Source organism: Patiria miniata, unplaced genomic scaffold (assembly GCF_015706575.1).
Source record: "Patiria miniata isolate m_02_andy unplaced genomic scaffold, ASM1570657v1 HiC_scaffold_17, whole genome shotgun sequence".
Lineage (NCBI taxonomy): Eukaryota > Metazoa > Echinodermata > Asteroidea > Valvatida > Asterinidae > Patiria > Patiria miniata.
Window position 1 is genome coordinate 2,534,529 of NW_024037055.1, and position 18,111 is coordinate 2,552,639.

Sequence of the window (18,111 nt, forward strand, 5' to 3'; positions counted from 1 at the left end):
CCAGCCATCATGGATTGCTTTACATCATTTAGTCTACGCAGCAAAATCTTACGCTCATCTCTCTTTCTCCATTTTCATGCTGCTCTGCCCACTGGATTCCTCATCTTGCCTCTCCCCTGCCCGTCCGATCACCACCCCTTTAAAAACTAAAACACATCCCCCCCCCACAAAGAAAAACCAGAAAATCTTGATCGTAGTTCCTCCCCACCCATCTCGTGTGTCTCCCAACCTCCCACCCCGACCAGTTCCGGCCGCGACTCACCTATCCTAGACGCGCTCAAAGCGCCCTCAACCCAACGATTCCGCAAGATCTCCCTGTCCAAGCCGCCCCCGTCCCCAACCATATCCGCGGGGAGGGTGACTTTTACCACCACCATGTCGTCACCGACTCTCATGGTCACGCCCAGTAGAGGTTTGTTTGTGTTGGGATTGTTTCCTCCAGTGATTTAGTCTGGCAACCTTGTGCTTCCTTATGTGTATTTGTGCTGTCCGACTTTGGAAACCACTCTTTTTATAGGAGTGTAGCCAATAAAAGGTGTGAAAATGAGGAATAAGCCATTACAGTTACTGGAAACTGTGTTGGGTAATTTTAGAAATTAGAAGAAAGATTTAAGAAATTATGAAGAAAAATTTGCAGAAGTATGAATTTGTTTGATGTCTTTGCCTTTGCTTGCCAAAGACAGCAAACTCCAAAATGTTCTTAAGGGAGTCAGGAAATTGACAAGAAAAATAGGAAAATGCTGAAAATCTTCTGGCTTCACTCCTCGGTTATATTAACTTTTGGTGTAAAATATTGCCCTCTGTTGTTGTGAACTTGTGGAAGTGTCTTGATAGATTACTGTTCTCAAGAAAAATATTCTGAGCTCTTCTGTACATTTTATCATGCTTTCCCTCTTTCCATGTTCTCCTTGTCCACCGACAAGCCCTCCATTGGAATCAAAGCTTTACGAGTGTAGAAAATCTGGTGCTGTTCTACTCTCTGCTACCCCTCCCTCTGCAAATAGTCATTGCATTGTTTCCATCTGTCACTAAGCAATTCATACAATCATTTGTCATTTTGTTTTAAAGAAAACCTGTTCCCTCTTTTCTTCTCATCTTAATATTTGTTGACTTTCTCAAAGCTGACAAACGGCCTATTCCAAACCTGTCATTTATAGTCCCGTTCGCTCCTCTTTTATAAACTTTGGTTATGTAACACTGACATCTGAACTGTACCTATTGTGTTTAAGCATGCGATATCCGGACAACCAAATCCTCTGAAATTAGTAATGTATTTCTGACGTTATGCATTGATTTTCAGTGTCATCTGTGTCTGATACAAATCAAGAAAACAATTCTGTTAACAAGGGCAAACAGATAGATTTTTAGATAGAGGCAAAATATTAAAGCAGATTTTTGTTTATGTCTAATTGCATTGTTGTAAGTTTGTTTTAATGTCTGCTAACTGTTGTTACTAGTGAGAATCTGTAGTAGTATGTTTACTGTTGATATTGTATCTAACACAAAGCTTCATAGTGTAGCCAAAAAGCAAAAAGACCAAATCTGCTTATTATGTTTTCCTTGTGACACAATTGTGTTGTATATTCATAGATTCATGTATGCATCAGTACAGGTAGTTACCAATGTTCTAAGTGTTACGGGATGTACATTACTCTTGTCTGGTTCTCAACTAGTTCTGCTTTGCATGTTAATTTCGTAAGCATTTTGTCTGCTTTGTAGCCTAACGAAATAGGGTCCAGTCCAAAATGGATGTCCCCCTTTGACACCCCTTGACCCCCCTCACCACCCCCCCCCCCAGTTCATCCACATTGTGTGTGGAACATGTACATACTTAGCAGTTACCTAAACTTGTTAAAGAGTGATAGTATGTATGTTGACCAGAAGCATGAAATGTGCATCAAGAGTTTCAACTTTTGAATTAATTTGAAATAATTTGAGTGCCTTTTGTTTGCGTGGACAGAATGCCGAATGCTTCTGGACGTGTTATTGTTTTTCTTTTTGTTTCAGCTTTCTGTTTGCATTGGCATCCTGACATGTATTGCTTTGATTTTTTGTTGTTTTGGTTTTATGGTTGACATGAAATGATGCATTTTTAAATTTTAACCCAGCTAATGACGATCAGCTAAATCTATTTATGTTAAAATCATTTACATGTATTTACTAAAACAGGATTTTCTTGTGGTGTTGTATGTAATAAATTTTATCATTTAGATTTCACAAAATGCATGTAAATATTGATCTATACTTCAAACATGGAAGGAAAGTCAGAAATTATACTCAACAATTGACATCCAAAAAAATAAAATAAACATGAGAAATGTTGACATAGCCTGGCAACTTTTGGCACATTCTCTTTCCAAATAGATGCGAAAGACACAAGTGCGTGTCTGTGTGGTCTTAATCAGGCAATTGTTTTTATTTATGGCTATGGATAGTCACAGCATCAAATCCATTGCACAAAGCCTTAGCCTTAGCCAAAATGCCTGAATTAGATCAGTCATGGCCTGTTGTCTCAATAAGCCAAGATGGCTGCTTCATGATACGAAAAGATGAACGTTTTTTTAACAAGTGTATTAATTTGAAGTCTTTCTCATCAACATTCCATTGTGGTTTTACTCATCAGCCATAAATGTTACTCCAAATTGTTATCCATGTACATCATTGTAAGCATTGTTTAATTGTCGCATGTATGTTTATCAACCATTGCATCATTGTTATGTGACCATTGCACCTGCTTTTTTCTCATCTTCACTTCCATTCCCTCCCCTCCTCCCTACCCCATCCAAAAACTAGGTACACCCATTATATCCGACCCTCGCCCACTGGAGCATTTAGACCGGACTGGCTCTAGTGGCTCGCTTAGCAGTAGTGGTAGTGGCGTTCCGTTTGTGTCTGTGGTCAATGGCGGTTCGTCGGGAATTGCGCCCTCATCCACACACACCTCTCTGCTTTCAGACTCGTCGGAGAAGAGCGATTCCCAGTCTACGATTACGGGGAGTACCGCCACCGCGGCGTCGGCTTCCGTGAAGGGCCACCAACGGAGCAAGTCGACCATCATGTACGACAAGCTGTTGGACCATGAGATTAAGGATCTGCTGATATGCCTGCTGTACATTGTCAAGAATGTCAATGAAGGTAGGAACTACAGCACTGGTTACTGTGTTGTTATTGCTGATTTTTTGGGTTTATGAGTAAACCCCCCATTTTGCATGAGTGCAACCCCCTCAGCTGCAGTTGGTATGGGTGTAAAAACGTCATTCACTTTTTATTGAATGCTCTACGGGTTGAGTTTTATAATTTTGGTTGCTTTATGATTTTTCTTGCAGAGGTGCTGCTGGGCTGGTGGAGTAAATCTGGTGAGGACGACCAGATCAAGCTCTTTGATGTCTTAGAGTAAGTCTCAAAAGACCTGTCAAAAATAATAACTAAAATGATAATTGAAAACTAAATTTGTCTGAATGATAAATACTTCAATATCGGTACATCTTGATTACTGTAAGTGCATTTTATTGACAAAGCTGAAGGGATTGTACATAGTTCTCAATGTAAATTTTGCATTGTTACAAGAGATGATGAAACTGTAATTGTTATTTTTTTTCCCCTGTAGAATGTGCCTGTTTCATTTCCAGTACAAGGGCAAGAAGCACATTATAGCTTCCAGGTATGTGTTTTATGTCCATGTCTCCCCCGTCCCCCATTATTCTGAGGTTTTCAAACCTCGGTTTTGTCCCTGCTTTGGCCGCAGTCCTCAACTTCGTGATTTGACTCTCTTGACTTTGAGTGACTTGGGGAACCCTGGTTTAATATGCAATGCAAGGCGATTTTTACTTCAGCATCATCTGACCCTATGTTCACAGTATCGACATAGTATTTGAGTAGCGAAGGCTTCTACATGATTCTCAATCCAGAGATGGTGTCAGAGCCAGAGATAAAACCAAGGTTTCAAAAATGGCCTCGGATTCCATTTTCCTGCAAAAGTATTCTTAGATCATGTGGGGAAAGTAAGGATAGAGAGCCTGATATAAATTTACACAGATTGTTATAATTTTTAAATTTTTAAATTTTTTTGCAATTTTTGAATGCAAAATTGCACCCTGATCGAAGCGTGAACTTGGGTTTGTCCGAACTTTCATCTTCAAAACTGGGCCCCAGTGCACGTTAACGCCATCGAATTGCATGAAGCAAGCAAAAATTGTCTTCAAACCTTCAGAAGGCCCAAAAGCATGTTCCTCTTTAGTAGCTGCGTATCTATTCCCCAATGCATCTCTGGACCCCTAAGCTAAGTAGCTGTGTCTCACAATGAAGGAAACATGTTCAGTGGTTTCTCAGAGATGTTATGTGTGATTTTCAAGAATAAATGGAGGTTTGTCTAGTGTTTTTGTTACTTCTGAGGTGCTGTTTGGAACCAGTTTGCTTTAAAATTTGTTTTTTTTTGTTATGTTAGTAAAGCTATTTGAGTTTTGCCTCAAGTGCGTTACTGTTTAATTATGTGCCTCGGATGAGTGTATTATGTTTGTTTGTTTGTTTGTTTGTTTGTTTTGACTGTTGTGTTGCTGCATCGCGTCTTTTCTTGTTTATCTGTCAAACTGTTTCCCTGTTTCTTTCTTTTCTATATTTTTTGTTTCCCTTGTTTTGTAGCCTTGCCTGGTTTTGTGTTTGTAACAAGTTGAAGCTCTATTCTAATCGTTTCACTTTTTTATGAATTTTGTTTCTCTATGTCCTATCAATGACCAATCCTATGACTCCATGGTAAGCGAACGATTCTGATCTGAGCTTGAATTGTGTGTCTGGCCTGCGTTAATGTGTGTATATGTGCGGTACTAATGAAACATGCATGGCTTGCATCCATAGACAACCTTTTGAAAGCTAACAAACTGGGGGAAAATTGTATGTGCCTATCGGGAGGTAGTTAGGCCAACAACGAATGTAGTGCTTGAAGTTTCTTGGTTAACTTGCGTGGGGTGGGTAATGCATGACGTTGGTAGCAATTTTAAAACTGAAAATCACTGGCGTCAATGAATATAGACTGGGATAGGAGGAACTGAGTTCTGTTATATCTCTTCATTATATATCTCTTCATCTTTTCACTGATTTACGTATATTATAAAGGAGGTTTAAGGCATCTCCTTTGCCCACAGAGAAAGGAGCAACGTCCTATTTGTAAAAATACTTATTGAAACAAACGCAGTGGACAGTATAAACTGAGATTGAAAGGATAGTACCTGTTGGCTGGTTAAATTGCTTACTTGTATGTACATGTATGTGAAGATGTTTGTATGCCTTGTGTAAATGTTCAGCAGAACCTGCATGTTTGAATGTGATCCTGTACTTGCCTAGAAATAACTCTTGTGTTCTTTTATGAGGTGGAGTTTGGCAGTGTGCTGTTCTTTATGTCTGTGCATTTCTGTAAAGATTTCCTGATTGTTTGTGTAGTTTCCTGCAAGAATGTCTTTTCAACAAAATACCTGTGAAAATTCTTCAGAGATTTTGTATTTAAGTCAAGTATCTTTCTGTTGCTGTCTTTCAAAAAACATAAAAGAAAAGTGTAGTTGATGCGTAGAGCAAGTTGAAGCACCTTTCAAGTCGGGACTTTTACTCTTAGAAGCAAAGGTCTGCTGCAGAAATTGCTTGCAAAATAAGCCCTGTGCAGCATATTGATCTTCTGTTTGAAATTTCGAAGTGCATTTTATCAAAATTATGATTCAACAGAATGTACCTGAGAGGAAAATGGACATGAAAATTATTGAACAAATATTTGACTGAGCACAGTGGCGTAGCCAGGGGGGGGGGGGGGGGGAGGGGAGAGGGGGTGCAGAGTAGCAAATAGCAACGGAATGGAGATTTTAAAAGTAAAATCGGGACGCTGATAGAAGCAAAATCGGAACAGTGAAAATGGGTTTAATTCTATTTTGCAACGGGCAAACAAAACCGTGGCTAGGCGCCTGAATGAGCATGTTTGATATTAACTACATGTATGTCCTGCAATATGACCTGTGACATTCGATTGTTTCCTGGTGGTTTTCCCCATCTTAAGGCTTTGAATCCCACTATTTTTGAAGTGATTCATGGGCATGCTATTTAGGGTGCATGTAGTGTGAATGAGAAACGGATATCTCCGGCCAACTTTGTAATGCTGCTTTTCAGTATGTGCTGCCCCAAAAAAGAGCTAAGCTCACCGCGTATGCTAAGAACTGTTAGCACAGTGGGATTTGGGAATTAAGCTAAGCTGCTCAGCGCGTTATCAGAGTAGAGCAAACCTCCCACCCCCTGAAAGAAATAAAGAGAAACGTCTGCACATGAATTTCTGACACACTTTGTCCACTGTTTCATTAAGATTGCGTGAAAAACCGACCAGTCACATAGAAGAAAAGAGCAAGACGCTTCCAGCTGCGAAAGCCAGAGCAATGCAGACAAGATCTCTGCATGGAGAACTACCAGTCCGTGAGTAGAGCTATGGAAACATGTACCGTAGACTTTAAGCTTAGGGACTTTTTGTTACATTCAAAGAAGTTTCTACTTCTGGACTGTTTGTGTAATTGGGGAACTTTGAGGTCATTTTAAATGTTGTATTATTTTTACTTTAGTTACCGCTATGGCAGAGGCTGAAAGTGCACCACGGGTGCTCCAAGAATCCAACCTGTCTGCCGAGGTGAGCTTGATCGTCTTGGATGTCCTGGGCACCTACTGCACACACTTCAAGGTGAGAGCAGCTCTGGAAAGTCAAGAAGTCAAGGCTTAAATTGGTTGCAGAAGCGGGATTGGGTGTCCCGGATATCTTATGGACCCGTGACAAACCCAGCTTTCATAGTACAGTATTTGTGGAAATGATTTTATATCAAGGAGTTTTCATCAGAAACTGTTGTTATTGCTTAAATAGTATTGAACACCTTCAAGGTGAGAGCAGTTCTGGAAAGTCAAGAAGTCAAGGCTGAAATCGGTTGCAGAAGTGGGATTGGGTGTCCTGAATATCTTATGGACCCATGACAAACCCAGCTTTCATAGTACAGCATTTGTGGAAAAGATTTTATATCATGGAGTTTTCATCAGAAACTGTTGTTATTACTTAAATAGTATTTAACACCTTCAAGGTGAGAGCAGCTCTGGAAAGTCAAGAAGTCAAGGCTGAAATCGGTTGCAGAAGTGGGATTGGGTGTCGCGGATATCTTATGGACCCATGACAAACCCAGCTTTCATAATACAGCATTTGTAGAAAAGATTTTATATCGTGGAGTTTTCATCAGAAACTTTTGTTATTGCTTAAGTAGTATTTAACACCTTCAAGGTGAGAGCAGCTCTGGAAAGTCAAGGCTTATATCGGTTGCAGAAGTGGGATTGGGTGTCCCGGATATCTTATGGACCAATGACAAACCCAGTTTCATAGTACAGCGTCTGAAATTATTGCATCTTCATGCAAGACAGCTCTTGTAAATTCCTGAAACTGAACTGTGACTTGTTTGTTTTTGTGCCAGCCCAACCTGGACATGGACGATGGTGATAATCCCCTCATGCGTAAGGTCATGGACATCTTCCTGTCCTTCATCAAGATTGGTCAGTCAGAATCCCTGTCCAAACACGTCTTTGCTTCGCTGCGATCCTTTGTCCACAAGGTAAGACCTGAAAGCCATTTTTTTTAGGCTATGTCTTTTAATTATTAAGAGGATGGAAGAGTGATGAAACGTTTTGCCGCTCCACCTTTTAAAAATTGTGACTGATAATTTGGTTGATTTTCTTTCAGTTCCCGGTGGCCCTCTTCAAGGGAAGTGCACAGCTCTGCGGTGATCTCTGTCTTTCAGTGAGTATTTCAATGAAATTGCATTCCTTATTGTCAATGTTCATCTCTGCTTCTTGTAAATGAACTTGTCACCAGACATGTGACCAGACGTGTGACCAGACGTGTGACCAGACGTGTGACCTGACTCGTGATGTGCTTTTGATCCTTCTAAAGTGCCTGAATTACAAAACCATTGAGAATCGTTTTATTTTTTCCTTTTTTTGTCATCTATATTTTGTTTTCATCTTTTGCGATGTTTCCTTGACAGACTCTCAAGTGTCTGAACTCCAAGCTTCCATCACTACGGAGCGAGGCCTGCGCCCTGCTGTACCTGATCATGAAGGAGAACTATGAATTCACAAGCAGGAAGGACTTTGTCAGGGTGCATCTGCAGGTGGGTATAGGTTAAAGATCAGGGGTCACTATGGGTCAAATGTTGAGGTCAATAGGTCAATGTATCTCTCTGCCTCGTGAGATGTCAATGTTGTTCCCAGGCTTAAGTTTTGCTTTGTTGTATAAACATTCAAAAAATGAAAAAAAAAATATGTTATAAATTTTGTTTAAGAAATTTTAAAATATCTTATTGACTTTAAATTTGATCAAGCATGTGTTTCCTTCCAAAGTTGCATTGGGTTCCTGCATAGAGGTGGATTTTTGAGGATTCAGAAAAATCTACAGCCCCCTCCAAAAATTTTTTTTAAAACTTAAAAGAAAAAAACTTAGGATATATGAGATAATAGTTTTGTATGGAATGTAAAACCTGGTTTACCTTTGACCTTTGAACTCACAGGTTGTGATCTCGGTCTCCAAGCTGATCGGTGATGCCAACAGTGTACGGTTCCAGGAATCCCTGGCGATGATCAACAACTATGCAGTCAGTGACAAGAACATGTCTGTAAGTCAACAAACTTGTCTTCCTACGTCAAAGATACTTGGGACCTTGGGCAAATTTACACTGATTACTTTGGTATATGAAGAAAACAAATTAAAAATTTGAGGATTCAGGACTGTCCACGAGTTCTCTCAATTTTTCTCTCCAAACCAGCAAACCCAGTTTCCGTCCCACGTCAAAGACCTGACCAAGAAGATCCGCACCGTCCTGATGGCCACGGCGCAGATGAAGGAGCACGAGAAGGATCCGGAGATGCTGGTGGACCTGCAGGATAGCTTGGCTAAGAGCTACGCCAGCACGCCGGAGCTGCGACGGACCTGGCTGGAAAGCATGGCCGTCATTCACATCAATCACAGTAACTACTCCGAGGTAAAGAGGCAATGTTGACTTCGGTCAACACTCACTACTGCCACTGACATCCTACATTGATTGCTGATCTGATACCATAACACTTTCACATCATTTAGGAGGATTCGCAAATGTATTTTGCACATGCGAGCCTGCAGAAGCATGATCTGGTACACGGTACCCTGTGGAGACATGTGCATAATAGGGAACAAAAGATTGTATACGTCTCCACAGGGCAATTTCTATAGATGAATACATCTCCACAAGGTTATCACGAAATATATGTATATGGATTTTACTAAAAAACTAGGAATTTCCAAGGTGTGTTGATCCGTCGCAAATTGAAGTATCTTGTTGAACCAGTGACCCACAATTCACGCTTTCTTTGTTCTAAGAACAAAAAAAGTCTTGGATTCCCCAGGCCTACCTGATTGCACTGCATGCAGTTGATAACGCCTCAGTTTTGTTATTCCAACCCAGGCTGCTCACTGTAACATCCACATAGCGGCGCTGATTGCTGAATACCTGAAGAGGAAAGGGATCTACCCAGCTGGCTGCCAAGCATTCAAGGACGTCTCCCCCAACATTGAGAGTGAAGAGAGAGGCATGAAGGACGATACGGGACTAGAAGACGTACAGTACTCAGAGGTAAGACAAGACATCTGAATAATCCTCAGATGGACCTCTTTCTCAACCCTTACTTTCTAATCTCTTAATCTTAATCCCATTCCACAGTTATCCACTTACAAAGTTGCAAACAGCAGCAAGATTAATTGCAACAGAGGAATTGAATATGTGACAAAATGTGATCTCTATCTTATAATGTGAGGCCCCAATACGTCAGCTGAGTTGATAATTCAGCTTAATTTCCAGCATAGTTTTAGTCCATGCTATTAAGATATTCAAGCTATTAATTTTGTACTCGAAGGAATTAAGTGGATTAGGAGTATTGTCAAGAAACATATGTAAACCCTTTCCCACATCACCAGAATCTGAACAGATTAATTCCCCATTTCTGATCATTCTAATCCTTATTTGACCACTTATACTGTTGTTTGGATTATTTGCCTCATCCAGCAAACACTACTTCATCAGCTGGAGAGATGCGCGGAGGCGCTGCAGAAAGCTGAGCGCTACGAGTCAATGGGGGCGCTCTACAAACTCATCATTCCATTCTACGAGAAACAGAGGGATTATCATGTAAGTCTCGTCGGATAAACTTGGCATAGCCCCCCCCCCCTCCTTTAAAACACTTTCCTCGCATGCCTAATTTTGTGGTAAATATTTACAAGTTCTATTTCTTTGGAGAAAGATTCTGGTAGGATAGAAACGTTCGGCTTTCTGAATTTTGTGAATTTGAATATTATCTGCTTAGTGGCTCCACGAAATTTGCCAGCTGTGTCATGAATGACAACAACGGCTCGCCTGATTCTATTTTCTTGTGTCTGGTTCCCTGTAGCGTCTTGCCATGGCGTATGGTAAGCTCTGTGAAGCCTACAAGTCCGTCATGAAAGTCACCAGCTCGGGCCGGAGACTGCTGGGCCAGTACTTCCGAGTGGCTTTCTTTGGACAGGTAGGAAAGGAACAGTTGCAGAGTCTCAATCACTAATTATATTACCTACATGTATGTAATGTCTGACTCGGACCAGCCAGCTGACCTGATTAGTCAAGTGGTAATTTATCTGCATGTGGGTCATTCTGTGAATTTAGGGTCCACATATTGTCCAGTCCCTGTTACATCCGACATCCACGGTTTTATAATTCTGATGCACTCCTTAATGCAGTCGTCCTCCAAGAGTGATGATGACTAGCAGACTACCTACCCAACAAATAAACAACATTGTTTGAAGTCATTCTTACTGATTTTTTGGATGGTAAATTGCAAAGTACCAAGGAAACAGGGACAGGAAAAATGTGGCACTAAATTTAAAAGAATGAGCCATTTGTCAAATTTAGTTCAAATATTTGTTTCTCTTTGTCTCCCTGTGATGTTAGCATTTTGAGGAGGATGACGGCAAGGAGTTCATCTACAAGGAGCCCAAGATCACCACGCTGGCCTCCATCTGTGAGAGACTCATAGGCCTGTACACTGAGAAGTTTGGCAAGGGGAACGTCAAACTCATCAGGGATTCCTCCAAGGTTGGTTGGTCATTACTTGTGATGGGTGCATGTTAACCAGTCTTCCAGCGGTACAAAATAAAAATGAGTTTGGGGAATGCAAGCCCCGTTACTCATAATGTATATTTGTGAAGCACACGTATCCATCATGTAGTGGTGCTCAAGGCGCTACATCATTAGTACCCTGCTTGTTCGGCCATTGAAACATTCAACATACCGTCTCAGCTCCCTGGGGAATATACAGCTCATTGCTGCCATTTCGGCGCAAAGCAGCTAAAATCAATCACAAGAACCATCTCTGCCCTCACAGGTTCCCATTTACTCCTGGGTGGAGAGAAGCAATGAGTGACAAACCGCCTTGCCCAAGGGCACATGCACCATAACCCCAGGCTGGACTCGAACCCACAACCTGCAGAATTACCCACAGACCACGAATTCAATGCTCCAGATCACGAGGCCATGGCACTGCACACTTGTTTGCGTCCGTTAACTATAAAAGGGTACATAGATGAGTGGTCTACAGTGCATGCCAGGTTTCCTGGATTTTTCAGTTGGCAATCACGAGCTATTCCCAGTTCTAATTGCTTCAGAGATTGTTTCAGAGCCCTTGTCATCAATGATGCATTTTTTTCATCATAGGTGAATCCAGACGACCTAGATCAAAAGATTGCCTACATCCAGCTGACGTTCGTCAAGCCGTACTTTGACGATCACGAGCTGCAGGACAGACAGACTAGCTATGAACGCAACAACAACATCCGACGCTTCCTCTATGAGACGCCATTCACGGAAGGAGGGAAGGCGCGGGGCACGGTGGAGGAACAATGCAAACTGAAGACGATGCTGACAAGTAATATAAACTCGCATTCAAGAGTTATGTTGAACTAGATTATGCGGAATATTAAAAATAATTAGAGAGAATAAGTTTTGGCGGTCTTGTTTAACGTCTTTCCTTTCTCTTCCCTTCTTTTCTCAGCATCTCACGCATTCCCTTACGTCAAGAAGCGAATCCAAGTGGTCTACCAGTTCCACAAGAAGCTGAATCCCATCCAGGTGGCCATCGATGAGGTCAAGGCCAAGGTACAAGAACTCAACGACGTCATCGAAACAGAACAGATAGACATGAAACGGTTGCAGCTTCTGCTACAGGGATGCGTCAGCACACAGGTTGGTATTCATCAGCGTCTGTTTCATGTCTGCTTTAAAAAAAAAGTGGTCAGCACGAACAAAAATGTAATATTCGAACCAGCCAACCGATCCCGTTAGCTCGGTGGTCGAGTGGTAAGACACTGCACTAGAAAGCAGGAGGTCGTGGGTTCGAGTCCCACCCGAGTGATTTTTTTCCATCTTTCACTCGGGAGGTAACACACTGAGTATACAGTGTTTAAACGTCGGTGAAGGGCAAGACCTAATTTGATTTATATCACCCGATGCAAAATCCCATTTTATGATAAAAATGTAATAAAAAAAATACATTTTAGACCTGAAAATTCCTTGGTTTTTCTGCCACGCCATCTGACTCGTACCCTAAATGACATTTTGTAAAGGACATGTCCGAAATACTTGGCCATGGCTGGCAGTAAAACAGTTGTCTGTTGGAAGTTGATTCAGGCACTTGTAGAGGAAACTTGCCAGCTGTACCAAAGCTATTTGGACACGGCAAAAGGCTGAGTACAATATTACGACGAAGCCTCTCTCTTTTTTTTGGTTCCTCAGGTGAATGCTGGACCGCAAGCCTATGCCTTGGCATTTCTTGGCAAGGGCAAGGAGGAGAAATGGGACCCCCAAGATGTCTGGGAGCTCAAGAAACTTTTCAGGTCAGTAAAAAAAAAATTGCTTGAAAATGTGTGATGATTCCTTTCAATTTTGGTCAATATATCCACAGTGCTCAACTAAAAGAAAATTCAACTAAATTATGCATTATCAAAGTGATTCAGAAAGGTGAAGGAATCAATATTGGCTTTTAATCAGAGGTATTAACCCTGAGTTGTTTTTCGTGAAAACTTTTCCCTGGTCCTCCAAATCCTTCACTGTTCAAGAACCCAATGGCACACTTCAAGAACTTAGGACTATAAGTTTCAAGATACACCAAGCCCGTGCGGAGTAATAGCGGTTGGGCTCTACCATACTCAATCCTGTAGGCCCTCCAAAAAATCTCAATCAATGAACTAAGGGAGATCTTCCTTGCTTTCATAACAGGGAATTTGTGGAAGTGTGTGGCAAAGCGTTGAGCATCAACGCTCGCTTGATCAAAGAGGACCAGCATGAGTACCACGATGACATGGTGCAGAAGTACAGAGCAATGGCCGCCATGCTGGCAGAGTTACTACAAGATCAGGTAACAGTAACATTTACCAAACCCGGCTCTGTCTCAAGCTTCGTCTCTAGGCTGCAGCTGAGAGGCCTCTGACTTAGGGATTCTGTCTCAGTGTAGTCCGTTATCTATAATTGGCATAAACATTAAAGGAGTCTGGTGCCAGAGATGAAGCCGGAGCTGAAGATGAGGTCGTGGTTTGGGAAACGGTGACTTCCTTTGAAGCATTCGTTCATTTCCCATGATGCACAGTTTGTCTTTGAACTAGACTGGTTAGCCAACTTACAGCTATGAGTGAATGTTAAACCTCCCTGCTACTTAAATTTCATTGGTTGCTATACCTTCTTTTGTCTCTTAAATCTGCTTGGCCGAACACTCAAGTGCACGTATAGGTCTCTCTCAAATAAGTCACTTCGTACAGATTACCAAGTGCATCGGTATCGTGCGCGTAAAATTCTTGTGACACGCATCACCTCCGCCGTATTTCGAAGAAACTTTGAGCAACACGTGCGCGTGTTTAGAACATTTTTCACACTGCGCGCACACGCACCTGAGGCGTTGAATACGCAGCTGTAGTTTTCCTACGGAGATGGCGTCCTTTGAGAGGGGTCTATTATAGCATTCTCGCTCTTTATAGCATTCTCACCCTGTGTCTCTTTTACCTTGCCATTCTAGATGTTTTCTTGACGTTATTTTTCATTTGCTCACAGATGAAGGAGCAGGAAGCTCCAGGCAGGAGGGTGTCGGGTCATTTCTTCAACGCCATCAGCGGGATGTGAGCCCGGGACCACTCATTCACTATGCACAGTGCTCAACCAATAGCTCCTAGATTCTCTACGCAAACTACTAGTGCCAGTGACCTCAGTTGACCTTTGACCTTGATTTGCAAGCTGGTAATCCGCTATGCGAATCGTGTGGGATCATCTAACGGGAACCAGTGATTATTTATATTTGTGTGATAAGTTAACTGGTAATATTTTCTAAAGATGGTGAAGATCGCTTATTCTTTGTAGTAAAGTGTAAGTGGTAAGTTTATGATCAAATTGTTACAAAGTTAGCATAAATTTCCATTTTTATTTTTCATACCGTGAAATATTTAAAAATGACAACCTTGCCTAATTTAAGAAAAATGATGTATGTTTGCAGTGGCTTCCTTGGTTTTTATCATAAAAATATGCATAAATAATTAAATTAGTTAACGTTTTGTACATGAGAATAGTCATATATAATATTTTAAGTGCAGATTTGTGTATGCCCAGTACAAAATAGTAGTTTATTTGTAATCTAGACTCTATCTGATAACCCTTGCTTTAAAGATTCATAAACAAGATGTCCTTTGCTGATGCCAGTTTCCATGGAAATAATTTGTGTGGCTTTGGGGATTATGCTGTTACAAACAAAAAAGTTGGTGTCCACAAAATTAACTCAAAATGTTTGGTTTGATCTCATGCGAATCCTCTTTGACCAAGAAGTTAAAATTTCATGCAAAAATTATCCTCTGCGTTGTAGAAAATAAAATAAAAACTAACAACTAAATGGAATACATGTTAGAATACTTAGGTTTCATGTTAGAATACTTAGGTTTTCATGTACTATCGAGTATCTGGGGCAATTGTAATGTAAAATAAACTGTGAAAATAAATGAGATTTTAAGATCTAGAGATAACATTGAAAGTATTTTTTAAGATGCAACCCACCGCTATAAATGGCCCCATTGCATCCAATTCACATCCGACTTTGAAATATTTCTGATTTGTAGTCCTGTTCTATGCTCAACGTGCCAAATTGTGTGATCATCTCAGTGTAGCGTTTCATGTTAGTACGTCCCATTTACTCCTAAAGTTTAGCTGGATTGAAGACTGGACAAAATATATTGTCAACATTTTATAATTATATCGGTTATCACCTTTGTTCAAAGCACAGTGTGCAAATTTTAAGTCATTCTCGACAAATATACCAAGATCTTTTAAAATCTAAACAAAAGCTTTTCAAGAAAGGCTTACCTACCATATTGGTAAAGTGGTAGAACGTTACTAATTTACTGTAAATATTTTTTTTATGATGTGTAACATTTTAAGCTGAATGATATTTTGTAATATTGGAGTTTAATGATGCAAGTAGATAATAGATGTCTTAAAATGGAGCAAAGCTAGTACAGTAGAAAAATGCAAACAATTAGAAAAGGCTTTGAATCTGTGAAGCCTTAGATGACAGATTTTAAATTTAAAATATCTGAACGGAAATCCAGTACTTAATATTGCCGATAAGTTATCTCTTTGAACTTAATGATCAAAAACAACCTGCACACTGTTTTAATTTTCTTTATATGCAAGGCAGAAAAAGTGCACGAGACTAAAATGCAAAAGTAATCCTTATAAAATCTTCATGATGATGATGCAAGTTTCAGAAATCCACCAACGATGCACCTTAAAATGTATACTTCAAGCAGCCGCATGTCAATAAGCAACTGATCTCTTTTGTTAAACTTGGTTTAACATTTAACCTTGTATGGCAATGGATAATGCAAAAATGCAAAAGACATCAAAAATTGAATTTAAAATTTACTCCTGGCTGTCTCTGTGTGTACCAATGCATATCTCTGCCAAAAAATATCTTGATGAAAATGTCTTTCCTAGTCAAAAAAAAAAGAAGAAAGAAAGTTGTAATATGATTACCATAACCAATGCATATACTTTTACGCAACCTTGTGTTTTATATTTCCTTTGTTTTAAGATTGTTTATATATTTTGAGTTTCCTGTTGAGTGATTACTTTGCTAATTTTAAATTTATGATTTGGTCTTATATCCTTCCTTTTGGGTGATTTGGTATATTTTTCATATGTGTTAATTTTTTGGCGAGGTTTCTAAGATTGTTATGCTTTTTGGTTTAAAATATGGTAAGGTATGATGAGGGTTCAGTATAGGTCTCTCTCAAGTGATGTCACTTCCTGCATTTTGGGCATTAAATTTTTGTGACACACACATCAGCTGCGCCGTACTTCAAAGAAATTTTGAGCAACACGCGGGTGTGTTAAGAACATTTTGCACGCTGCGCACACGCGCACACCTGATGGCGTTGAACATGCAGTTATAATTTTCCTACAAAGATGGCGTCCTATTAGAGAGATCTATTTTGTTTTCCCCAGGGTAGGGGTTGAGGTTTCTGCATAGATGGAATGTACATTTTATGGTTGTGTATGCAAACAGTTTGGCAATTGGTGCTTTAGAGTTACCTAGATGAAGAGTGGGCTGAATTCTTGAACTTCAGGTACGTGATTTTTCCACACCCCAAAAAAATTCAAGTAACAGCTATTTACAGCTTTCACACAGAATGGTTTATTGTCTGTAGAAATGTAATATAGCTCATTATTATTCATTTTTGACTTTAAAACTTGACATTTGAACTTAGGCTTGTCCTGGAGTATTGGGTGAAAGAGAAGGGAACAAATGCGTACAGAAGTCAATTTATTTTCCCTAGGAGGTAAAAAAGGTGATATCAAGATATTTGCAAACCATATGTTAGAACAGTGTTTGTAATTGACCGTATCAATTTAGTAGTGCCAAAATGTATAATTCTGGGTTTTCCACACATTTTTAAAGCTGATTTTAAGGTCGAAGCTTTTCTAAAAAAACTGCAAATTTGTAATTTTCCAATTTGACCGTAGAGGAAGGTATTTTATTATTTTGTAAATTTATTTTGTGTGTAAACTTGCGCTATAATAAACCTTGTATTTTTATCCAGCCTTGATTTGAAATGTCATCTTAATGAATATTCATTTATTCAAATTAATGTTATAGAGGTGAAGGGTTGCCCTGGTTTTTTTTTTATTGCGCAATATCAATCTAAGGTTTAAATATAACGTCCGAGTTTATTTTTTCAACGAGAACCGGTGGCCTAGCGGTCTAGGGCTGGGATCTGGGACCGCCGGGTCCTGGGTTCCAGCCCCGGCGGGGCCCAGGAAATTTTTTACCTCCAGTCGGTTAAAATTTATAAAAATTTTAAAAAATAGTAGCCCAGGGTAGGGGTTGAACCAGGGACCTCCAGGTTGGGAATCCTACACCCATCCCTCTGAGCCGTGGCTCTTTCTTGAAAAAATGTTCTCGGACGTTATATTTAAACCTTAGTATTGCGCAATTCTGAGTTGAAACAGACTTTGAGAAATCCAAGGCTTGGAGGGTAGATATCTTGGAGGATTGAGCTACCCCCTTGAGGGAATTTTCTCTCCTCTGAAGATTTTCAGAGTTGACTGGGGGACCCTTTGGTTCAGGCTAGGCCAGGCAAAGCCACTGCCCAATTTACTGGAGGTGGAAAGGATGGAATATTTTTAAGTTGGTGGTTTCAGTATCTCATTTATTGGTGGGTTTTAAGTTATGTACTTTTTTTTTGGAACTAGATAAAATTGTGTCTTTCTTTGCAAGCAATATATTTGATTGGCTTTCAAAACTAAAAAGGTTTTTTTTTTAAAGCTGTAAAGTTGTAAACTATGAGGTAAATGACATTTTTGAGTGTTTTTTTTCCAGGGCTAGTTTACATTTCTAATAATTATGTGTATCTGACAAAAGACAAAAATTGCAAAAACAGAAGTACTGGAATTTGCTGCGTAGAAATAAATATGTTTATTTGGATCAAAATCGTAGAACATCTGTGGCTTAATAGATAGTACAATG

At 40.1% G+C, this 18,111-nt stretch overlaps 1 protein-coding gene across 20 annotated transcripts in view; it reads left to right on the top strand.

Moving 5' to 3' along the window:
• Positions 1-17,275, top strand: part of LOC119723424 (dedicator of cytokinesis protein 9-like) — a 78,575-nt gene extending 61,300 nt beyond the window's left edge. For 15 of the 20 annotated variants that reach the window (XM_038194063.1, XM_038194044.1, XM_038194053.1 and 12 more), the window contains 19 exons: positions 2,794-3,135; positions 3,327-3,393; positions 3,608-3,661; positions 6,335-6,441; positions 6,585-6,700; positions 7,470-7,607; positions 7,736-7,792; positions 8,040-8,165; positions 8,562-8,666; positions 8,817-9,032; positions 9,492-9,659; positions 10,089-10,211; positions 10,471-10,584; positions 11,007-11,150; positions 11,769-11,979; positions 12,106-12,296; positions 12,846-12,946; positions 13,329-13,467; positions 14,154-17,275. In XM_038194063.1, coding sequence (XP_038049991.1) covers positions 2,794-3,135; positions 3,327-3,393; positions 3,608-3,661; positions 6,335-6,441; positions 6,585-6,700; positions 7,470-7,607; positions 7,736-7,792; positions 8,040-8,165; positions 8,562-8,666; positions 8,817-9,032; positions 9,492-9,659; positions 10,089-10,211; positions 10,471-10,584; positions 11,007-11,150; positions 11,769-11,979; positions 12,106-12,296; positions 12,846-12,946; positions 13,329-13,467; positions 14,154-14,222 — 2,588 coding nt within the window. In that variant the 3' untranslated portion in view covers positions 14,223-17,275. The remainder of the gene's footprint in view (positions 1-2,793; positions 3,136-3,326; positions 3,394-3,607; positions 3,662-6,334; positions 6,442-6,584; positions 6,701-7,469; positions 7,608-7,735; positions 7,793-8,039; positions 8,166-8,561; positions 8,667-8,816; positions 9,033-9,491; positions 9,660-10,088; positions 10,212-10,470; positions 10,585-11,006; positions 11,151-11,768; positions 11,980-12,105; positions 12,297-12,845; positions 12,947-13,328; positions 13,468-14,153) is intronic. The other 5 variants (XM_038194052.1, XM_038194057.1, XM_038194060.1 and 2 more) reach the window with 1 other exon arrangement.
• Positions 17,276-18,111: the final 836 nt, after the last annotated feature.